Source organism: Ornithorhynchus anatinus, chromosome 2 (genome assembly GCF_004115215.2).
Source record: "Ornithorhynchus anatinus isolate Pmale09 chromosome 2, mOrnAna1.pri.v4, whole genome shotgun sequence".
Taxonomy (NCBI): Eukaryota; Metazoa; Chordata; class Mammalia; order Monotremata; family Ornithorhynchidae; genus Ornithorhynchus; species Ornithorhynchus anatinus.
In genome coordinates this window covers 153077641-153102800 of record NC_041729.1, presented here as the reverse complement: position 1 = coordinate 153102800, position 25160 = coordinate 153077641, and the positions used below count along the sequence as shown (strand labels likewise).

Here is a 25160-nt window from a genome sequence, read left to right as displayed (position 1 = left end):
CTTCCTTCATTCATTCAATCAATCATAGTTATTGAGCACTTACTCTGTGCAGAGCACTGTACTAAGACTTGGAAAGTACAATTCAGCAATAAAGAGAGACAATCCCTGCCCACACCGGGTTTACAATCTAGAAGGGGGAAAGACAGACATCAAAACGGGTTAACAGGTACTTACTATGTGCCAGGCACTGTACCAAATTCTGGCATTGTACTAAATGTTGAATGAATCAAAGACTGTACTAAGTACTTGGGAGAGTACAATACAACAGAATAGCAGACACTTTCCTTGCCCATAATGAGCTTACCTCTGCCTGCCTCCCTGATCAAGGGTCTTACTGGTTTCCCTTGGCTACCGGGCAAACAATTTGGTGAGTCTGAGATGTAGAATGTAAAATATGAGAATAGAAACCATGTCTTTTGTGGGTTAATTGGCAGGTTTAGCACTCTGTAAGGATTTAATAGACATAGGTCAAGAAAAAGATTTTCTTTAAATGCTTATAGTTTGGGGTTTTTTATGGCATTTGTTTAGCACTTACTGTAATAATAATAATAATAATGTTGGTATTTGTTAAGCACTTGCTATGTGCAGAGCACTGTTCTAAGAGCTGGGGTAGACACAAGGGAATCAGGTTGTCCCACGTGGGGCTCAGTCTTAATCCCCATTTTACAGATGAGGTAACTTCTAGGCACTGTACTAAGCACTGGGATAGATCCAAGATAATGAGGTTGGACACAGTCCATGTCCCACGTGGGGCTTCACAGTCTTAATCCCCATTTTACAGATGAGGTGACTGAGGCACAGAGAAGTTGAGTGACTTACCCAAGATCACAGAGCAGACAAGTGGCAAGGCTGAGCTTATAACTCAGGTCCTTCTGCCTCCCTCGTCTATGCTCTTTCCCCTAGGCTATACTGCTTCTCAGGAAATAAGAATCATCATAAAACTCTTATTCTGAGTCTCACATGAATTCATTTACTAACAAGTAATGCACTTGGCCATGAATGCATTTTCCTGATAATCTTGTATTTACCCTAGCCCTTAGTAAAGTGCTTGGCACATAATAGGCACTAACAAATGCCTCTATTGTTAATGTGTTGGAAAGATTGTCAGTGGAAATTCTTTCTATATTTTTATATATTTATATTTCTATTATCTTTCTGATTAAGTCAATATACTCTTCTTTTTTATAAGAAAGGGACAGCAAGGTTTCACAATAAGAATTGTAGTAATTGTGGTGTATATAAGTCCTTACTATGTGCCCAGAACTGTAGCAGTATCTACCAACACTGGGATAGATACAATGTAATCAAATCAGTCAATCACTGTCCTACATTGGGTTTACAGTCTAAAGAACTGGGAAACAGGTATTTAATCCCCATATCACTGGTGGGGAAACAGATACAGAGAAATCAGGTGATTTGCCCAAAGTCACAATAACAACTGACAGAACTGAGCTTTAGAACCCAAGTCTCCTAACTCTATCTTATACTTTTTTTTAATAATGTTGGTATTTGTTAAGCACTTACTACATGCAGAACAGTGTTCTAAGTGCTGGGATAGATACAGGAGAATGAGGTTGTCCCACGTGAGGCTCACAGTCTTCATCCCCATTTTACAGATGAGGGAACTGAGGCACAGAGAAGTGAAGTGACTTGCCCACAGTCACACAGCTGGCAAGTAGCAGAGTCGGGATTTGAATCCGTTACCTCTGACTCTCTAGCCCGAGCTCTTTCCACTGAGCCACTCTGCTTTTTACTAGAGTACCATGATTCTCTCGATGGTAGGAATCAGTGATTCTGGATTCCAAACCCAGGACAGACATTGTTTTAGAAATTATAGCCTCAGTTAAACATTTCCACAAGCTAGGGGCTATGGGAGTAATACTAATATTACTTGGCATCAGCCTCAATTCACCTCTCATTCAACTTGCATGTTCAGTCTGTCACTAAATTCTATCAGTTCTACCTTCACAACCTCTCTAGAATCTGGCCCTTCCTCCTAAACTGCTACTATGTTGATCGAAGCCCTTTTCTTATCCCACCTTGACTATGCATCAGCCTCAGTGGTTCAATTCTCAGGAACTGGATTTGCAACAGACAGTCCTCAGCCTTTATTCTCCCAATGTTCCAGCATTAAATGAATGACTAATAATCCTATACCCATTTCCAATGTAAAAGCTCTACTTTCATGAATTCATCTGCCCCAACAATGGCTGCAAAGAAAAGAATATGAAATATTCTATAATAGCATATTATAGAATAATATGCAATGCGATATTATCTCTAAGGATTTGATTCACTGCAGTGGAAGCCAGTAATCTTCACTGGAACTTTCAAGGCACTGGTGGATAGTGTTACTAAAACATGAAAAAAGTAATTGAACCTTATTGGATTGAAAAGCTAAATAGCGAAGTATGACTTTGCAGCCAGGGTCCCCATCATCAACTCATAATCACTAAGATGATCCTTAGCATCCCAAAGTAGGAGAAATAGATCCAAAAGACACCTAGGATCTTAACAAAATCTTGGCCAAATAAGCAAGAAATATGGTATTTGTTAAGCACTTACTATGTGCAAAGCACTGTTCTAAGCACTGGGGTAGATACAACGTAATCAGGTTGTCCGATGTGGGGCTCACAGTCTTAATCCCCATTTTACAGATGAGGTAACTGAGGCACAGAGAAGGTTAGTGACTTGTCCAAAGTCACACAGCTGATAAGTGGCAGAGCCAAGTTTAGAACCCATGACCTCTGAATTCCAAGCCCGTGCTCTTTCCACTAAGCCACGCTCCTTCTTGTAGAAAAGAGATGGCAAAACCACTGGTGAAAACCCCTGACTGGTTTCTTTTGCTCTTCCCACCTTTCCCCACCCCATAGCACTTATGAATATATGTACACATCTATGATTCTATTTATTTATACTGATGCTCGTTTACTTGTATTGATATCTGTCTCCCCACTCTGCCTGTTGTGGGAAGGGATTGTCTCTCTTTATTTGCTATATTGTACTTTAAGCAGCGTGGCTCAGTGGAAAGAGCACGGGCTTTGGAGTCAGGGCTCATGAGTTCGAATCCCAGCTCTGCCACTTGTCGGCTGTGTGACTGTGGGCAAGTCACTTAACTTCTCCGTGCCTCAGTTCCCTCATCTGTAAAATGGGGATTAAGACTGTGAGCCCCACGTGGGACAACCTGATTCCCCTATGTCTACCCCAGCGCTTAGAACAGTGCTCGGCACATAGTAAGTGCTTAACAAATACCAACATTATTATTATTTTCTAAGCATTTAGTACAGTGCTCTGCACACAGTATGTGCTCGATAAATATGATTTAATGAATGAATGAACACAGACATCAGCCAGGGAGGAATAAACAGCCGGGCCTAGTGTATAGAGCATGGACCTGGACAACAGAAGAACCTGCGTTCTAATCCTGACACAGTCACTTGTCTGCCCTATGACTGGGGACAAGTCACTTTATTCCTCTGGGTCTCAGTTACCTCATCTGTACAATGGGGATTATGACTGTGAGCCCCATGTGAAACAGGGATTATGCCCAACCTGATAAATTTGTATCTAACCCAGAGATTAATACTGTGCTTGGCACATAGTTAAACACTTAACAAATGCCATTTGAATATAATAATAGAGGCAGGGAGGTCAGTGAGGAAGTTGGTCTGGTCCTTAATATCTCTACCACTGTCTCTCTCCTACTTTTGGAGTCCACCCTTTCTAGAGGCTCTGTCCCAGGTTACATTCCACAATACATTAGTAATGAAGGTATCTGTTAAGCACTTACTAAGTGCCAGGCACCGTCCTAAGCACTGGGGTGGATCCAAGCAAATTGGATTGGACCCAGTCCCTGTCCCACATGGGGCTTACTGTCTCCATCCCCATTTTACAGATGAGGTAACTGAGGCCCAAAGAAGGAAAGTGACCTGCCCAAGGTCATACAGTAAACAGGTGGCAGAGCTGGGATTAGAACCCAGGTCCTTCTGACTCGCAGGCCCAGGCTCTACCCACTAGGGCAGCTGCTTCAACTTTGTTCTCATGGGATTTTATCTCCAAATGGCCCATAGGAACAAGCATACATCCATAAATGTCCTGCACATGCATGAGCCCAGAAGATGAGTCCTCGCACGTCCACTGATGAATCTTTTGATGGTCTTTAGTGAAATCTTTCTTTGTGCAGAGCACTGGACTAAACACTTATGCAAGTCTAAAAATCATAATAGTAATAATGATAATAACTGCGGTATTTGTTAAGCACTTGCTTAATGTTCCAGGCACTGTACTAAGCCACTGGGTGGATACACTCAAATTGGGCAGACACAGTCCCTGTCTCACATGGGGTTCAGGGGTTCACCATCTTAATCCCCATTTTACAGATGAAGGAACTGAGGCCCAGAGATATGAAGTGACTTGCCCAAGGTGACGCAGTTAATAATAATAATAATGTTGGTATTTGTTAAGCGCTTACTATGTGCCGAGCACTGTTCTAAGCACTGGGGTAGACACAGGGGAATCAGGCTGTCCCACGTGGGGCTCACAGTCTTAATCCCCATTTTACAGATGAGATAACTGAGGCACAGAGAAGTTAAGTGACTTGCACACAGTCACACAGCTGACAGGTGGCGGAGCCAGGATTCGAACTCATGACCTCTGACTCCAAAGCCCGTGCTCTTTCCACTGAGCCACGCTGTAGTTGACAATTGGCAGAACCAGGTTTAGTACACAGGTCATCCGGACACCCAGGTCCATGTTCTATTCACTAGACCATGCTGCTTCCCCAACACAACAGAGTTGATAGAAACATTCCTTTACCTCAGGGAGCATACATTCTAGTGAATGGAAACACCTGAGGTTCATTACTATTGGTCCCTAACTCTAACACAAAAGTGCCCAATTTGTAGCTTCACTGGTAAAAAAAAAAAAAAATGGAATTTGGGAGTGCATATGAGAGAGAACTCAAGATCCGGCATTGGGTAGGGTTTAGTAAGAAATGAGGATGGCAGAGAAAGAAGAGTATTGAAACTGTATTTACATTAGTCAAATGAATTCATTTTGGGAGAAGAAACTTCTAAATATGGTATGCCCCACAGATATTTTTCACTGTTTCATTAATCTAAAAACACTGTAGCTAGCTGACAGTTTTCATTGAGGAAGCAACAAAGTTTGTAACAAATTACTTAGTGGAAAAGGAAAGTACTGAGTTTTTTGTTGATAAATGATCTGGCCACAGTGCTATTAATCAACTTTTATTACATGGAGAAACCTGTTTATAAAGGAACACTATAAAGGAAGATATAGCACAGGTTCTTAGGGAATATTGTAGGAAATCCCATGCGATGTGCAAGTTTTTGTAGTTTTCCTTAAGTCAACAGAGGTTTATATTTCATTTCGAGTTTGCCGTGAACAAGTTTCTCTTGCATACAACATGTTGATGACGCCAATGTGGATGCAAATCATCACCACTACCGCAAAAACAACTCAAGTGCATCTCTTATTGGCAGTTGGACATAGTTTTTCCCTCTTAGCCATCTGTATTGAAGCAATGAGCACCCAAATGCCAGGAAAGATGTGCTACTGTATGTTAACGGACAAAGTGTCCAAGCGATTCTCTTTCGAAAGCACTCATGCTCGTGAATACAAACAAGCCAGGCTGGGCTAGAGAGAATGACTGCAGATACATTGTTGAGCTGGAAGATAGCTCTGTTGTTGTGGTGGTCAGGTCAAAGGCCAAAATCAAATAGTTTTTGTTGGTTTTTACTGGCTATGGATGATTTGGGGCTTAAGCACTCTTCAGATTGTGCTTAGAACTTGAAATCCTTGGGTAACACATGTGAATTTCACGTGACGTTATCTGTTTGGGCTAGAGTGTAGCATATCTTTCCCAATGAACATAACTAGCCTTTGATAAATTTCCTAGCAAATTGTACATTTTTTTAAGAAAAGAGAACTTTTTTTAAAAATGTGTTTGTCTCTGTTAAATGTTCAAAAGGTGATACCCCTAACTCAAGCCTCAGTTCTGGGACCCCTTCTATTCTTCATTTAATAATAATAATAATAATTGTGGTATTTAAGTGGTTACTATGTGCCAAGCACAGTACTAAGAGGCCTTCCCTATCTGAGCTTCCCCTTTTCCCTCTGCTCCCTCTCTGCTCCCCCTCTGCTCCCTCTCCCTTCCCCCCTTCACCTCCCCTCAGCTAAGCCCTCTTTCCCCACTTCCCCCTGCTCCTACCCCTCTCCCTTCTCCTCCCTTCAGCACTGTGCTCATTTGTATATATTTTTTATTACTCTATTTATTTTGTTAATGAGGTGTACATCCCCTTGATTCAATTTATCATGATTAAGTTAGTCCTGTTTTTGTCCGTTTGTCTCCCCCGATTAGACTGTAAGCCCATCAGTGGGCAGGGATTGTCTCTATCTGTTGCTGAATTGTACATTCCAAGCACTTAGTACAGTTCTCCGCACATAGTAAGTGCTCAATAAATGAATACAACCAAATCATGTTGGATGCAGTACCTGTCCCACGTGGGGCTCACAGTCTCAATCCCCATGTTACAGATGAGGTGACTGAGACACAAAGCAATGAAGTGACTTGCCCAAGGACACACAGCAGACAAGTAGTGGAGCTGGGATTAGAACCCATGGCCTTCTGATTCCCAGGTCCGTGCTCTATCCCCTTAGCCATGCTGCTTCTTATATCCCAGTGCACACAGTTCACTCCTCTAATGTCAACCTGATCATTATTCTTTGATTTTGTCTGTCTTTCTGACTCCTTCCTTTTGTCCTCCCTCCATCAAGGAATGACCCCCCTCTTTATGTCTGTCAGACCACACTCTCCACATCTTTCGAGCCCTACTAAAAATCACATTTCCTCCAAGAGACCTACCCTGTCTAGCCTAACATTTTCTCAATTATTTCCCCTCCCCTCCATGTCTTCTGTGTATGTGGGTCTGTACTCCTGCAAACATTTTGATTCTCTCTTCTATGTTGCCCTTACTCTTTGATTTATGTCCTTTATTTATCCCTCCCTCAGTCCCACAGAACGCATGTCCATTATGTGTAATTTATATTTCTATATATTGTCTGTTTTCCCCTCTAGACAGTAAGCTCACTGTGAAGAGGGAACATTCTACCCATTCAGTTATAGTGTGCTCTCCCAAGAGCTTAGTACAGTGCTCTGTGCACAATAAATACTCAATAAATTTGATTGATTGATTAATATTTATTACTGAAATTGGCAACTAATGAGGTTTTTTTGTGGTATTTGTTTAGCGCTATGTGCCAGGCTAGGGTAGATGCAAGTTAATCAGTTTGGACATAGTTCCTGTTCGCCATGGAGCTCAGGCTCCTAATCCCTATTTAACGGATGAGGGAACTGAGGCACAGAGAAGTTAAGTGACTTGCCCAAGGTCACACAGCAGAAACATGGTAGAATTGGATTAGAACCCAGATCCTTCTGACTCCCAAGCCTGTTCTCTATCCACGAGCCCAGGCTGATTCTCAGAGAGAATTATGATTTGAAAGAGAAGGTAATGGCTACCCAGAGGCCAACTCTGCTTAGATAAGGCCAGACTTGGAGATTGATATAGAAAGGAGGGATACAATAAAGGCAAAGAGTGGATCTTGAAATGTTAATTTTATCTCTTGTAGTTCCATAAATGCCATCACCTACATAAAGAAGTCCTGACTGTAACCACTCTTCTAGACAGGAGGAGGAAATGTTTTGGAAGACCAGTTAATTGTATTGTTTTGCATCCAGGGCTGAACTTCTGCTTAAAATAAATGTAAGATTTGGAGGACCAAATGATCAGTTTAGCCAATTGGCTTTTTTGCCAACTGGTGGCCATATTGTGTTTTTTTCAAATTAGGATAATTCTTCTGACCTGAATAGGTTATGTGATGCCAAAAAAAAAACAAGCATAATTTAACATGACATTGTTTCATTTCAGCAGTGAAGATTGCCCCACAGTTACATTTCAGCATTTCAATTATGTATTCCTCTTTTCCTGGAACCACAAGCTAACTTACAGCTGAATTCTTTGTGGTGGTGAATTCATCTGTCCTGGTTGCAATTGGGCTATTCTTGTTCAAGTGATCAGTGCTGAAACCTGGTGCTTGTGTTCCCCGCAGACATCGATGAATGCAGGATGGGAAGGCACAGCTGTGCCAATGACACCATTTGCTTTAACTTGGATGGTGGCTATGACTGCCGTTGCCCTCATGGGAAGAACTGCACTGGGGACTGCATCCATGATGGTAAAATCAAACATAACGGCCAGATATGGGTGCTGGACAATGACAGGTGTTCCGTGTGCTCTTGTCAGGTTGGTATCCATGAAACTGTTTCCATAGATAAAGGGTAATGAAAAAGTTGAGTTTGTGGAAAAGGTCAGGAAAGGAAATGGTACTGAAGAGAACGAATATGGCGGTCGTCACAGATCTTTATTCTGTAAGCTGTTTGCATTTGGTTGGAGTTCTTAAAGCAGAAGGTCCTCCTGGGCTGGGTTAAGATATAGAAAGATCTATGCCTATATCAGGTGTTCAAAAATCTCTTCTCTGAATAGTGGGTAGACCTCTAAATTTGTAAGGTCATTGTGGGCAGGTAAAGGTATCTTACTCTGTTGTACTGTACATTCCCAAGCATCTAGTACAGTGTTCTGCACACGGTAAGCACTCAATAAATACCATTAATGATTATGATGGCTATATGCTTCGTGGCCCTCATTAATTTGTTCTGCCTTCATCTACTTATTGATTCTCCTGGATTATTAACATTATCAGGGAAGTCCCTTTCTAGTGGAGTTGAAAATAAGACGAGTGGTCTGTGACTGCCGTATCTACGTCTTTTGTAAGCGAGCCTTAAAAAAGCAGAGCAACCTGCTAAGGAAAGCCAATCCCAAATTTACATTTAAATTTGTTTATGTATTTGCTAAGTGCTTTTTCTTGGTGAGCACTGGGGTGGATATAATATAATCAGGGCGGACACAGCCCTTGTCCCTCATAGGGCTCACAGCCTAAATTGAAGGGAAGATAATTTAATCTCATTGAGCAGATGAGGTAACTGAGGCATAGAAACGTTAAGTGACTTGCCCAGGGTCACACAGCAGACAAGGAGAAGAGCGAGGAATAGAATCCAGGTCCTCTGACTCCCAGGCCTGTACTCTTTCCCGTAGGCCACGCTGCTTCTCATTTAATTGAATTAATTCATTCAATCAGGGAGAGTTCCGCTAACCCGGCCGTCTCTGTTTCTGATCACAGAATGGATTTGTGATGTGTCGGCGGATGGTCTGCGACTGCGAGAATCCCACGGTCGACCTGTTTTGCTGTCCCGAGTGTGATCCGAGGCTGAGTAGCCAGTGTCTCCATCAGAATGGGGAGCTCGTGTACAACAGCGGAGACACCTGGGTGCAGAACTGCCAACAGTGCCGGTGCTTGGTACGTTTCACTAGGCAACTGCAAGTGGAAGGGCTGGGAATCCAAGGAGCTCAGGAACTCCTCTCCTACCCACAAAAACCCAGAGCGTTTGTCTTGAATAAATACAGACAGGGTGGAGGCAGTGCAAATGATGAGATTGTTTTGTGGGTGGGAATATTGGTCCCTGTTCACAGTATGTTTTAGGGATGCTCTGCCTTTTTATTAGGGTTTCTTGGCCCCACATCTTAGCCGAAGGAGCTCCCAGAGGTACTTTAGGACTGTTCCAGACCCGATCTGTATCCGCTGCATCCTAAGGCTGTACTTCTAATGCCGGTTCAGAGACCTTTGGCAGCTGGTAGGTCAAACTTGCTTTAAAGGTTGCTAGGCAATGTTCTTGGCTAGTTTCAATTTTCCCTATTAGGAAGTCACTTCCTACTAAGATTCAAAGCCAGGATTGGAGTAAGTGTCCTCCCTGATCTTATTTCATAAGATTAGATTTGTTCAGTGTCATTTTTGTTAAGAGCCAAGGAAAATTGTTGCCTAGTTGGAACTAGCAGATATTTTCCACTCATAAAATCAGAGATAGCTTTCTTTCCATTATGGTGGTGTTGTATTAGACCATTTCTTTTTAGGTTTTTTTTCACTTTCAATTGGAAAATCAATTTGAAAAACCAAGGCCAGTTACGGTACCTGAAAACTCCTTTCATCTCAAGCTCCAAGAGCTTTGAAAGTGCAAGAATAATGGGAAAAAGTAGAAACTACATAAAAAGAGCATTTGCTTTCCTAAGGAGGACAGTAGAGATCAATTCCTAGATTTCTTTTCAGCGCTTCTTGGAAAAAGTCATAAATTAACCCTGGTTGAAATGCTATACTTGGTTCCCTCAGTCCATCCTTTGCACAAAATTTGGTGTTCTTCTGAATGACCATCTTTCCTTATTCAGAGAGGGCCAAATGAGAAGCTAGAATGAATGGAAAAGAGAAAGGAAGTTGTTCACATAGAAAAACAGAATTGCAAACTCCCACAGGTTATACCGTTCCAGGGTAGAAAATAGAATGCAAGTTCTAGGTTTCAGATAGACCAGCTCAAGGTGAGTAGACTTCCCCTTTGGACCCCACCTTCCTCCTCTGTCTCTGCCCCTCTACCCCTTCCTCTTCCCTTTTACCATTTTTTCTCCTCCCTCTCTGTGTCTTCTCTTCCTTTCCTCCCTTTCCCTCTTATTCCCCCACTTTCTCCTTTCACTCCTTCTTCCCCTCCTTCCCAACCCCTTTCCTGTCTCCTCTTAACCCTTCTGCCATCTTCCTCCTCCTTTCTTCCCCTCTATCCATCACCCACTTTCCTCTTTCTTCCCCTCTCCCTCCCTCTATCACTTCATCTGGCTGCCAGTCGCCTTCCCCTCTTCTTCTCTAGCCCTCCTCCTCCAACACATCTCCTCTCCTCCCCTTGTTCCACTAATGTGAGTTTGGAACAAACTGCAGGCGACAACTCTAGGAGAGGCAGAGTAGAAACCAGATTGATAGGCCTATTTACATTCTCTTTACTCGAAAATGTGCTTTCTTATTAGCAGGGAGAAGTCGACTGCTGGCCCCTGTCTTGCCCAGATATGGAGTGTGAATTCAGTGTCCTCGCTGAGAGCGAGTGCTGCCCTCGCTGTGTCACCGACCCGTGCCAGGCTGATACCATCCGCAATGACATCACCAAGACTTGTCTGGATGAAACTAATGTCGTTCGATTCACTGGGTCTTCTTGGATTAAACATGGCACTGAGTGTACCCTCTGCCAATGCAAGGTAAAGACAACATTATTGATAGTAATAATAATGATAATAACCGTGGTCTTGTTTAAGCACTTACTGTGTGCCAAGCACTGCTCTGAGCTCTGTGGTAGGTACAACTGTTCATTCAATCATATTTATTGAGCGTTTACTGAATGCAAAGCACTGTACTAAGCACTTGGCCAAACTTTCTGAACTCCTAATCTCCTGTCTCTCCCCACTTCAATCTGTACTTCACTCTGCTGCCCAGATTATCTTTCTACATAAACGCTCTGGGCATGTCACCCCCCTCCTCAAAAATCTCTGTTGGTTGCCTGGCAATCTTCATATCAAGCAAAAACCCCTCACTATTGGTTTCAAAGCTCTGCATGCTCTTTCCCCCTCCTACCTCACCTCCCTTCTCTCCTTCTACAGCCCAGCCCGCACACTCCGCTCCTCTGCCGCTAACTTCCAAACTGTGCCTTGTTTCTGCCTATCCCATGGTTGACCCCTGGCCCACTTCCTACCTCTGGCCTGGAATGCCCTCCCTCCTCAAATCTGCCAAACTAGCACACTTCCCCCCTTCAAAGCCCTACTGAAAGCTCACCTCCTCCAGGAGGCCTTCCCAGTCTGAGTCCCCCTTTTCATCTGCTCCTCCTCCCTTCCTCATTGCCCCTACTCCCTTCCTCTGCTCTACCCCCTGCCCCACACCACTTATGTATATGTGCACATATTTATTATTCTGTTTATTTTTTTAATGATATGTATATATCTATAATTTTATTTATTTATATTGATGCTATTGATGCCTGTTTATTTGTTTTGTTTTGTTGTTCTCCCCTCTTCTAGACTGTGAGCCCACTGTTGGGTAGGGATTGTCTCTATTTGTTTTCGAATTGTACTTTCCAAGCACTTGGTACAGTGCTCTGCACACAGTAAGTGCTCAATAAATACAATTAAATGAATGAATACAATAGAACAATGAACAGATATATTCCCTACCCACCACAAGTTTGCAGTGTAGAGTGGGGGAGACAGACACCGGTTCAAATAATTAGGTCAGACACAGGTCCCTGCCCTAACTAGGAGAGAGAACAGATATTCATTCATTCAATCATATTTATTGAGTGCTTACTGTGTGCAAAGCACTGTACTAAGCACTTGAAAGTACAATTCAAATCCTTAGTTTCCAGGTGGGGAAACAAGCAAAGAGGAAAAAATGTGATCTGCCTAGGGTCACCCAGCAGGCAGGTAGAGAAGCAGCACGTGCTAATTGATAGAGCATGGGCCTGGGACTCAGAAGGACTTGGGCTTTAATTCTGGCTCCTCCACTTGTCTTTTGTGTGACCTTGGACAAGTCAATTCACTTCTCCATGCCTCAGTTCCCTCATCTGGGGATTAAATGGGAGCCCCATGTGGAACAGCGACTGTGTCCAACTTGATCATCTTGTATATACCCCAGTGCTTAGAACAGTGTCTGGCACACAGTAAGCACTTAAACGCTACAATTATTGTTATTAGGTAGCAGAGGTGGGGTTAGAATCCAGGTTCTTTGACTCCCAGGCCCATATGCATTCCACTAAGCCACACTACTTCTCATTCACATCCTGCCTGGGGTGAATCTGCAGCTTATCAATAGTAATGTATTTATTTGGACAGCAGGAAGCCAGTTTCTCCACTTACTGTGGAGGTTGCAGTGTGATGTTCAGTTCCATTAACATCAACCTCTCCGAGAAGTAAGGCTTGAGAGAGATGGTTCAGCTGCTCCAGCAGGACACAAACCTAGCTAAGTCCCGAGATATATCAAGATGGCCGAATCTGAAGTAAATCAGCTGTGCTTCATTTGTGATGAGTGATCCTAATGTTATTTTACCCTTGGCTACTTTGCCTGGGTAATTTTATTTCCTTCCTTATTTTTGCAAATGGATCCATGTGTTTCTTTCATTCTATTTCCCACTTACAATCAGGACAGCTAGTAGAAGGTGTAAATGAATTGTGCTTCTTCCCGAGGAAAAGAAAATATTAGGATCCACTGTAGTGAACACATCTGTCCCACCTTCAAATGAAACTAATTTCAAGACAGTTTTTTAGACTGTTAAAAGAAGTAAGGAACATTTTTCTCAATACCATAGCGATACCTGCTGCTACTTCTTCAAGCAAGCCAGTGAACATTTGCATTGAGCATTGTTTTTTTGAGGATTTACTTTCACACGATTCCACATACACCTGTATATATAACTGAAGATGTCATTTTCTCCCACTCCCTTCCACATTGCCCTGACTTGCTCCCATTATTCATCCTCTCACCCAGCCTCGCAGCACTTAATGTATATATATCTAATTTTATTTACATTAAAGTCTGTCTCCCCATCTAGACTGTAAATTCTCATAAGCAGGGAGTGAGTCTGTTATATCATTAGATTGTACTCTCCTAAAGTGCTTAGTACAGTGCTCTGCACACAGCAAGTGCTCTATAAAGACCATTGATTGACTAACAGTAGAGTCAAACAGTAGATAAAGATTTGATAGAGAAGAAAGGAGGATAGTAATGAGCTGTACATGGACAGTGGAGGTAGGCTGCAAACGGGGCAGGAGAAAAGAAAGCCAAGTACCTGCCACATGGAAGGGTCTTTTTTTTTCAACAATTTAGGTATACCCAGACTACCTCCATCATTTGTCACCTGTGCCATCAGTGTCAATCCCAGATTCAGAAGGTCACACTCTTTTATATCAGTCTATGAATTAATGATATTCACTGTTTACTTTCTCTGTTCAGAGCGTTGTACTAAGCACTTAGGAGAGTATAATATGATAGAGTTGGAAGACACATTCCCTCCTCACAGGGAGTTTACAGTCTAGGGGGGAAGGCAGACATCAAAAAAAATTACAGATAAAGGAAATGGCAGAGTAAGGGTACGAACATTAAGTACTATAGAGCTCTGTAACTGGAATATACATAGAGCTAGTGAATTTAACTACACAGTGTATCCTGTAATTCATCCCTGAAGGCCAAAAAAGCATTTTCTCTTCATAGGTAATGGGGAAATCCAAATTGCTCACACTCTTAATTGAACTGAAAGGTTTGTTATTTATATATATTATCACCTGTAGAAGTTTAAATTGTTCTCCTTTTGATGAGTCAAAAATTTGGGCCCTGGAATGCAGATAGGTACCAGAGGACCGGGGTAGGACCAGAGTGTTCAATCATGTGCAGCAGCATTCCACAGAGAAAACTGCTCACCAGAAAGATGAAGCGACTTAGCCTATCAATCAAGCAATCATATTTAATGAGCACTTACTGCATGCAGCACACTGTACTAAGCACTTCATATACTAATAGAGTTAATTAATGTTGGTATTTGTTAAGTGCTTACTATGTGCTGAGAACTGTTCTAAGCGCTGGGGTAGATACAGGATAATCAGGTTGTCCCACATGAGGCTCACAGTCTTAATCCCCATTTTACAGATGAGGTAACTGAGGCACTAAGAAGTCAAGTGACTTGCCCAAAGTCACACAGCTGCCAGGTGGCGGAGCCGGGATTAGATCCCATGACCTCCAACTCCTTAGCCCGTGCCCTTTCCACTGAGCCTTGCTGGTTCTCAGAGTTGGTGCACATGTTCTCTGCACAACAAGATTACAGTGTAGAAAGTTTATAGTGTAGAGGAGCTAGCGGAAAGGCTTGAGAGTCAGAGACCTGGATTTTAATCCGAGGTCTACCACTTACCTGCCATGTGACCTTAGGCACGTCACTTTACTACTGTACCTCAGTTTTGTCATTTGTGAAATGGGGATTCAATATTTCTTCTCCCTCCCCTGTGAGGGACTGTGTCCAACTTGATTATTATCTATCTACCCTAGTGCTTATCACAGTGCTTGGCACATGGTAAGGGCTTAACATATCCCACAATTAGGATTTAGGCCTTCCAGCTGCCTCCCTACCTATAAGATTGTAAACACCACATAGGCCAGGGACTGTATCCAATCTGGTTATCTTGATCTATCCCAGTGCTTAGTCCAGTTATTGGTTCATAGCAAATCCTTAATAAATACTGTGATAATTAGTATTTGTTCCCTTCCTTCTCGCCTCTGGAATTGTGTCCACATTTCCTACAAGAGTGGTGAGCTGTGTAGAACTCAGAACACTACCATACTCTCTCAAGCCCTTAAGTACAGTGCTCTATACATAGTAAGTGCTCAGTGAATACCACTGATGAATTAATTGCCATTCTGAGTGAGAAAACACTTTTTATCGCGGCTTTGAGTGACAAAGAAGGTGAAAAAAATCCCAGTTCAAACAATGTGGTTTATTGAGCATCTACTATCAATCAATCAATTGTATTTATTGAACACTCACTGTGGGCAGAGCATTGTGCTCTTGGGATAAGAGAATATAACAAAATTGGTAGACATGTTCCCTGCCCACAATGAGCTTATAGTCTAGAAGGGGAGACAGACATTAATAAAAGTGAATGAATTATGGACATGTGAATAAGTGATGCGGGGCTAAGGGTGGAATGAACAATGGATGCAAATCCAGGTGCACGGATGATGGGGGAGGGAAGGGAATAGGATAAAAGGAAGTATGGGCTTAGTTGGAGAAGCCCTCTTGGAGGAGATGTGCTTTTAATAAGGCTTTGAAAGTGGGGAGAATGATCATCTGAGGGATCTGATGAGGAAGGGAATTCCATGCCAGAGGCGAGTCATGAATCAGAGGTTGGCAGCAAGACAGACAAGATTGAGGTACAGTGAGTAGGTTGGTATTAGATGAGAGAAGTGTGAGGTTTGGGTTGTAGTAGGAAATCAGTGAGGTTTGTTAAGGTAGGTAGGGGTAAGGTGATCATGTGCTTTACAACCAATGGTACGGAGTTTCTGTTTTGATGTGGATGAGCAACCACTGGAGGTTCTTGAGGATCCAGGTTACATGGACTGAGTGGTTTCCTAGAAAAATGATCCAGGCAGCAGAATGTAGTATGGACTGGAATGGGGAGAGGTAGGAGTGAAAAGGTCAGCAAGGAGGTTAAGTGCTTGGATTAACATAACATCGGTTTAGATGGAGAGGAAAAGGCAGACTTTAGCAATGTTGTGAAAGTTGAACTGACTGGAAGTGTTGACACTATGTGGATCGAATGAAAGAGACGAGGAAATCACCAGAGTTCCAGGTTTGTGAGATAATGGGGATGGTGATGCTTTCTACATTTGGGGGAGGACAGGGTTTGGGTGGGAAAATGTGGTCTGTTTGACATGTCAGTAGGACATTCAAGTGGAGATGTCCTGAAGAAAGAAGGAAATGTGAGATCACAGAGAAGGAGAGAGATCATAGGTGGAGGGGTAAATTTGGGAATCCTCATGATAAAGATGGTAGTTGGCATGGGAGTGAATGAGTAGGTGTAGATGGAGAATAGAAGGGGATCGAGAACCGAGCCTTGAAGGACTCCCACATTTAGAGGGTGGGAGGCAGAGGAGAAGCCTGTGAAAGAGACTAAGAATGAGTGGCCAGAGAGATAGGAGGAGAACCAGGAGAGGACAGTGTCAGTGAAGCCACAGTTGGATGTTTCCAGGAGAAGGGAGTGGTTGACAGTGTTGAAGGCAGTTGAGAGGTCAAGGAAAATTAGGATGGCTGTTGGATTTGGGAAGAAGGAGACGATTGGTGACTTTTGAGAGGGCAGGTTTGAGGAGTGAAGGGAGCAGAGTACTATATAATACTATATGTATTACAGTAATATATATATATGTTTATATATATTACAGTAATATATAATACTCTGCACTTGGAAGAGTCTATGAGCATTAGTAGGGATTATCACTACCCTGTGCAGTATGTCAATAATTAAATACTATACATTGGGATTAATAGTTTAAATGGGTGATTAGAGTGTATTTAAGAATCATAAATATACAAGGGAACTAAACACCAAACTCCTTCCTTGATATGGATTCTGAATTTTAAACTTCAGGCCAGGGGTCTTAATAGTGTTCTTGTACAAAAGCATATCAACATTTTAATAAAGGCTACTTTCAACACCTATGGAATATTCAAACTTTTAAAGAAACTAAAGACCTAATTGAATGCCAACAAGATTTTTTGCTTCCCTTACTGTTTTCTGAGTTCTATTCTGTGTGCTGTGTTGTGCTGAATTACCATTCCAAGTGCAATCAAATAAATGTTAACATCTGTTCAAATAATAGGGCTGGGATCATTAAAATATTGATGATGCAGAAATGTAATGTCACATTAAATTAGACTATTTAAGTTCTACAGTGACACTAAAGGATGTAAGATGAATTCTGAAAGAAGAAAATTACAGCTAAGAGCTTTTTTCAATTGTTTCTCCTATTTTTGTTTGATAACTTGCCAACAACAAAAACTCCATCCTCCATTCGGTCAGACTTTTTTTGACCAAGATGATGATTGTTCCAAGTAGTGGGACCAAGTTTCTGAGAAACCACATTCTAATAGCTTCAAATTGCCAGGATTCCTTATTTTGAAGTTGGATGATTTTGATAGACATTGTTTTAGTAGGATCTTTTTCCAAACAAAATGTTGACATCATTCTAAGGAACTGATTCCCACCATGGCTTGTGTAAAAAGAATCTTGCCTTCTGCTCCTAATTATTTCATGTAACCTGAGGCATTCCTGGAAGGCCCTATCAAAAATTCAGAAAGGAGTGGCTATTACAAATAACAGAGGACCCTTACTAATTGTGGGGCTTTCTTTAGATAACTTTTAGATCATATTTCTATTTATTATTTCTATTATTCTATCTATTTCTATTGATTTTTGCTATACAGCTCATTGTGGACAGGGAACATGTTTATACTGTACTGTCCCAAGCTCTTAGTACAGTATTCTCCACATAGTAAGCACTCAATAAATGCCATTCGTTCACTGATTATACAGAGGCACATAAATGACTGTCTTGTACACATAAAAACTGGTTGACCATCATTTTTTTTTGGAGACTTCAACATAAGTCAAGGTATATATGTTTTTTTGGAAAGCATTGTTACTAATCCAAAGTGTATTTTCTCCCCACTGATTTTTAGATGCTTTCGAATTCTTACAGAATGAAAAAAAAAATTAAACTTTTTAGTTCAACTGAAAATATATGCAGATCATTTTAATAAAATAGCAATCTTTAAAAGGAAAAAGCACCAAGTATCAAGCACTTAAAACAATCCCTTTGTGCCTCATTTGCACTCTTAGCTCTTGCAGTGGGTGGAAGGCTTGAGCATGTGGGTTAAGCCTATCTAAGTAAGAGCAAAAGTGGTTTACCCCAGATCCTTTGAGAATTCAGAAATCCAGACCTCAACCTCAAGTGGCTTATCCACAAAACCTGTTCTCCCTCCTATTTAGACTGTAAGCGACTGCTTTTTGTTGTTGTTGTTTGGTTTCTTTTTAATGGTATTTGTTAAGAACTGGGGTAGACCAAAGATAACCAGGTTGTACACGGTCCCGGTCCTGCATGGGGCTCACAGACTTAATGCCCATTTTACAGGTTAGTAGCTGAGGTACCGAGACGTTAAATGACTTGCCCAAGGTCACAGCAGAGATGTGGTGGAGCAGGATTTGAACCCAGGTCCTTCTGACGCCTAGGTCGTAGCCTATCCACTAGGCCATTCTGATTGTTAGTTGCTTGTTTCCCCTGTTGGAGTGTTAGCTTCTTGTGGACAGGAAATATGTCACTGCATTAGTGCTTACTTTCCAATCACTTAGAACACTGTACTGTACTGATGGGAGTTTGATTAATGCTGTTGCTCTTACTACTATTACTATCATGATAATCTTTTAAAATTGATATCTTCTTCTCACTGATCAATAAACACTCACTTGTTTCATATTTCATATAATGATCACATAAATATTTGAATTAATTTTGGCATATATTTTAGTATTTACTAATTTCCTTTTCCAAATCTGTCTTCCTGTTTTCTCCTCTCTAGAATGGTCATGTCTGTTGCTCAGTGGATCCGCAGTGCCTTCAGGAACTGTGAAGTTAACAGCTATGTCTCCAGGGAGGTTTCGGTTAAGAATGTTCCTTCACAATGACCAAAAATTGTATAAAGTCAAAACTGAAATTGGATCGGTTTTTCTACGGCTAAAGTGCCACAATGTTATAAGCAAAGGGTGCTTTCAGTTGTCCTAGTAGAAATGGAATTTGTGAGCCTGAGGAAGTTCAGTAAGAAAAAAACCTTTGGTAAAGCCAGATTTCCCTTCTGGCCTTTTCATTTCTGACATCACTGTGCATGAGATCCGATGTATAAAGGCACAATGTTGTCAAGACTCAGAAACAGCTAGAAGTAGATACTGACCCTAATGGATCTTTGAACACCAAAGCTTCCCTAGGTACAGAACGGTTTATCTAAAATTAAAGCCTTCACTGATATATTTGGTGGAACAAAATAATGGAACAAGCTACGTCAGTGACAATAGAGGAAGTATTTGGAAGTAATCAATAAGAGCTACAGTGTGTTATATGTACAGTACATGCTCTGAAAAAGAAATCTGATACAAGTTATTGTAAAAAAGTAATGCACAGGCATGGCTACTTAATGTTTTTTGATGGGGAAAATCATCTCTATTTCTTTGTTTTACTGCACTTATTATGACTTAGTTGAATTTGTTCAGTATAAGCTCGTTCTTGTGCAAAATTTAAATAAATATTTCTCTTTACCTTATGGTACTGGTGTCTTTTCAAGTGTCCACATTCAAGTTGGTTATGGCTCAAGATTTTTCCACAGGTGATTCAGATTGATTTGAAATTAGATTCTTTAAGGGGCGGTGGGTGGGATTCTGCTGGGGTATCAGTTTCTGGAGGATCAATATCACCGACTTTAATTGTCCCCTCTTCTCTGCTGAGCAACAATACTACTCCATTCTTACTAATTTCCATACCTATTGTCCACTCTCTCCTCAAAACCCCTGTTCCCCGGCCCCCCATCACTTTTTCCTGTAGACTGTAAACTCGTTATGGGCAGGGAATATGTCTGCTAATTCTGTTGTATTGTACTCTCCCAAGCACTCAGTATGGTGCTATGCACATAGCGCTTAATAAATACCACTGATTGATTGATGACCTGGCTATGTAATTTATTGATAAACTTAAAACAATCAGGCATAATCTCCCTAAAATTTCCCTGCTTCTCTCCAGGCCTTCCCTCATCCTGTCCCCTCTTTCCCATCAGCATCTCAAGAGATCTCCTGTCCCCTTTCAAAATCCAGCCCCTCCACCTGAGCAAATTTCTTGCCGTCTCCTTTCTTTCCTCGCTGACCACTATTTTTAACCACTGACTTTCTAATGGGTCTCTTCCCACCGCTTTCAAACGTGCTAATGCATCCCCTATCGCCCTCTGACAATACCCTCCCTTGAGCCCATGGCTCCCTCCAGTTATCACCACATAGCACTCCTCCATTCCTCTCCAAACTCCTTGAGCAATTTGTCAACACCTGCTGGTCGCCTCCACTTCCTTTTTTCTCCAATTCTTTCTGAGAACTCCAATCTGGTTTCCTCCCCATTCATTCCACCCAAACCGCCCTAAAGTCACCAATTTTCTTTTTCTTCCCAAATCTGATGGCCTCTACTCCATCCAATCCTCCTCAACCTCTTAGCTCCCTTTGACAGTGTTGACCACCCTCTCCTCCTTAAAACATTAGCCAACTTTGGCTTCTCCAAGAGTGTACTCTCCTGGTGTTCTTCCCATTTCTCTGGCCACTCATTCTCAGTTTCTTTCACAGTCTCTTCCTCTGCCTTCCACTCTCCAATTGTGGGAGTCTCTCAAGATTCAAGGGCCTGGAATTTAGAAGTCAGAATCCATACAAAGGGAAGTTTGGTGTTCAGTTCCTTTGAATGTTTATGATACACTCTAATTACTCTGCTAATCTACTGGTCCCAAGGTTTAGTATTTTTATTACTGACATACTGCATGCTAGATTTTAAGCTACCCAAGGATAGGGATGGTCTCTACTCATGCTATTACATGCTTCCAAATACAGAGTACAGTACTATGCATATAGTACTATAATACATACAGTATTATATAATACTCTGCCCCCTTTGCCCCAATAAAACTACCTCTTTAAGTTCAGCAATGGTCTCCTTCTTGCCAATTTCAATGGCCTCTACTCCATCCTAACCTTCCTCAACCTTTCAGCTGCCTTTGACACTGTCGACCACTCCCTTCCCCTGGAAACATTATCCAACCTCAGCTTCACCGACACTGTCCTCACCTGATTCTCCTCCTCTCTCTCTGGCCAGTCATTCTCAGTTTCTTTCATAAGCTCCTCCTCTGCCTCCCATCCCCTAACTGATGGAGTCCCTCAGGGCTTAGCTCTGGCTCTCTATTCTCCACTTAAATCCAATCATACTTTCCCATGGCTTCAAAGTACCATTTCTGTGCAACTGATTCTCAAATTTATCCTTCTAGCTCTGATCTCTCTCCTTCTCTGAAGTCTCATACTTCCCCCTGCCTTCAGGACATCTTTACTTGGATGTTCTGCCTACACCTCACACTTAACATATCTAAAACGGAACTGTCTTCCTCCTGACTTTCCCATCACTGTAGACAGCACCATTATCCTCCCTGTCTCGCATCATTTTCCCTCTCATTAAACCCACATACTCAACCTGTCATCAAATGCTGTCTGTTCTACCTTCACAACATCACTAAAATCCACCTTTTTCTTTCCATCCCCACTGTTCTTATGCTGATCCAAGCACTTATCATATCCCTCCTTGACAACTGCATCAGCCTCCTTGTTGACTTCCTTTCCCTCCCAGCTCTAGTCCTTACTCTGTTCTATTTGGATATTTTTCCCCTTTTCCACATCCTTCTGACCTGGAACTCTCTCCCTTTACTCCATGTATGCCAGACCACCACTCTCACCACCTTCAAAGTTGTATTAAGGTTACATAATAATAATGATTAATACAAATAATAATTATGGTACTATGTGCCAGGCACTATACTAAGCACTGGGCAGGATACAAGCAAAATCGGTTTGGATGCAGTCTCTGTCCCACTGGGGGAATCACAATCTTAATCCCCATTTTACAGATGAGGGAACAGGAAACTCTTGACTTCAGGACATCTCTACTGGGATGTCTCGCTGACACTTCAAACTTAACATGTCCAAAAATGAACTCCTTATCTTCCCATCCAAACCCTGTCCTCCCCCTGACTTTTCCATCACTGTAGACCGGACCACCACCCTTCCTGACTCACAAGCCTGTAACCTAAGCATTATTCTTGACTTATCTCTCTCATTCAACCAACATATTCAATCTGTCATTAAATCCTGTCAGTACATCATTAAAACCTGCTCTTTCCTCTCCATCCAAATTGCTACCACATTAAACCAAGCAGTTATCCTATCCCACCTAAAATTACTGTATCAACCTCCCTGCCTTCAGTCTCTCCCCTCTCCACTCCATGCTTTACTCTGCTGCCTGGATCATTTTTCTACAGAAATCGTTCAGTTCATGTTTCCTCACTCCTCAAGAACATCCAGTGGTTTCTCATCCACCTCTGCATCAGAAGGAAACTCTTTGCCATCTGCCTTAAAGCATTCAATCACCTTTCCCACTCCTTCCTTCTCTCACTGGTTTCCTACTACAACCCAGCACACATACTTAGCTCCTCTAATGCCAACCTATTCAATCTCATCTACCTCTCCACTGACCTCTTACCAATGTCCTGGCTCTGGCGTGGCACACCCTCCATCTTCATATCCAACAATCATTCTCCCATATTCATAGCCTTATTCAAGGCACAATTTCTCCAAAGGGCCTTCCCTGATTATGCCCTCATATCCTCTTCTCCCACTCCCTTCTGCATCACCCTTCATTCTACGTTTTTTCACCACCACCCTGCCCCCCACCCCACAACAGCTCTCTATATAAGCATAATTTATTCATTTACATTAATGTCCTTCTTCCCTCTATACTATATTCTCATTGTGGGCAGGAAATATGTCTACCAACTTTGTTATATTGTACTCTCCCAAGAGTTTATTACCGTGTTCAGCAAACAGTAAGTTTTCAGTAAATACAATTGATTTATAGATTCCCAATACCCATAAACAGTTTTGCTTCCTTATTTTCTTACTCATTTTTAATTAGAAAATTTAGTAGAGCAGCTATCAGCCTTATTATCCTGAAAAATAGAAACCCAGCCCAGGAAAGAATTTCTTATTAATTTTAGGTTTTTTATTCTCAACTGATGCTCTTAGTTTGGGGTTTCATATGCACGAGAAATCACACTTTCTCCAAACAAAAAGGCTTTTAAAAACATTGCTTTATATATGGGTTGGGGTGGGGTGACAGGGGGTAAGAATTAATTCCTGACTGAATATTGAGGTCTCATTTGGAATAACACTGCTAGTGTGCCCTGGGGCAGCCCCTCCCTCTGGTGCTCAAAAAATCTTGCTGACTGACAGAAAGTTGGTAGCTGGGTGATAAAAAAAATACTATAAAAGAGCCATCTAACAATGGTAAGAAAAAAGGAGGAAATTATCCAGTGTTCTGCAGTGTACTATTAAAGACATGAAGATTTCCAAACTGAAACTTGATTTTCTCTTTCAAGGTTTTCTTCATAAATAATAAGTACCCAGGATAATAATTGGTTTATCCAAAGACCTTGCCAAGTGGTAATCAAAGTTTTGGAAGAATTCAGGTACTTGGCATAAAGGTGGTGATTGGGTGTTTCTCTGTTAGCTAAAACTTGTTGAAAATTAATGCCAAGAGGTTTGGAAAGTTGGAGATGAACAGTATGTAGTCATTGGAGAGACTTCTAAGGAATAATTAAAAAGGAAAAAATTTCATTTTTTTTGTAATTACACAAATAAAACATTGGAGATGGAGACAAAAGTCTGAACAATTTTCCCTTTGTCTTCCTGTCTTTCTTTTTTTAAAAAATAAAACTTTGCCATGTTCCTGTTTTTTATTCCATGCTTGAGCAGAAAATATTTTATGTCCAGTTCTGTTACAGTCCCATTGGAAAATTTGAATCCACTGATGAACAGACCATGCATGGGACAGGGTCTGTGTCCAATCTGATTATCTTGGCTCCACCCCAGTGTTCAGTTCAGTATTTGGCATACATAGTAAGCACTTAATAAATATCATCCAAAGTGAAGTCAGAACTCTAAGAGCCTTTATCAAAACTAAGCATATCATAGCTTTAGAATAGCTGTCAATATGCTGCATATTGGAGGAGCAGAAGTTATTCAGCTGTACAAAGCCCAAATGCCGTGTGCTGAATAAAAAATGAGGACTGGTTGAATGAGCATTATCTCATCTAACAGAGCTCAAGGTTGCTAATTAGTGAGACGTTCTTCTGAAGGTCAGCAAATCCCACGAAGACTTCTGAATGGTCTCAGCCTTGTTGACCCAGCACTTAATCACTGATGAAACCCACTCTTTTTATTTTCCTAAAATGGGGAATACTAGTATGATGTAAATGATTCCCAAGTGTTTCCTGCCTACAAAACCATAAAATCCTGGCTCTGTTCAAGGCTTGCATCTTTCAAGCGTTTTATTCATGTTAGTGGAAACCTCAGCTCACAGTGGAAAGGTTACTGTGAAGTCAGGCAGTTGTGAAACCAACTGGTATGCTAGAATTCAACACTAGATTTCAAAAGCTCCCATAAAGGAACTGCCACCTCTCTGCAGAGTAATTGTCCCAAGTTAATAGACCTGCAGATAGAAAGACTGCAATTTCTTCTGCTCCCCTAGATTTGGTTCTGTGGTGAAACAAATTAGTAAAGAATAGAACCATTGTAAACAGTTTAGAATGAAAGTGCTTACTATAGAGAAATATGTGCCTGTTACTTGCTCGTTTGGTGAATGGGAGCCATTTAGGGGAATGTAAATGTTCATTTCAGCTCTGACATATCTTCAAGAAGTCCTCACTCCTTTGGGAAATGCACTAGTTCTTTTAAAATTAAAACTTGTAACTTTAGACACTGGACATCTGCATGTTCAATGACCAGATGTCA

At 41.6% G+C, this 25160-nt stretch overlaps 1 protein-coding gene across 2 annotated transcripts in view; it reads left to right on the top strand.

Annotated features, from left to right (window-relative positions):
• NELL2 (neural EGFL like 2) overlaps window positions 1–19843 on the top strand; it is a 350325-nt gene extending 330482 nt beyond the window's left edge. For both annotated transcript variants that reach the window (XM_029058252.2, XM_029058251.2), the window contains exons 17-20: window positions 8131–8324; window positions 9259–9435; window positions 10977–11201; window positions 19109–19843. In XM_029058252.2, coding sequence (XP_028914085.1) covers window positions 8131–8324; window positions 9259–9435; window positions 10977–11201; window positions 19109–19159 — 647 coding nt within the window. In that variant the 3' untranslated portion in view covers window positions 19160–19843. The remainder of the gene's footprint in view (window positions 1–8130; window positions 8325–9258; window positions 9436–10976; window positions 11202–19108) is intronic.
• Window positions 19844–25160: the final 5317 nt, after the last annotated feature.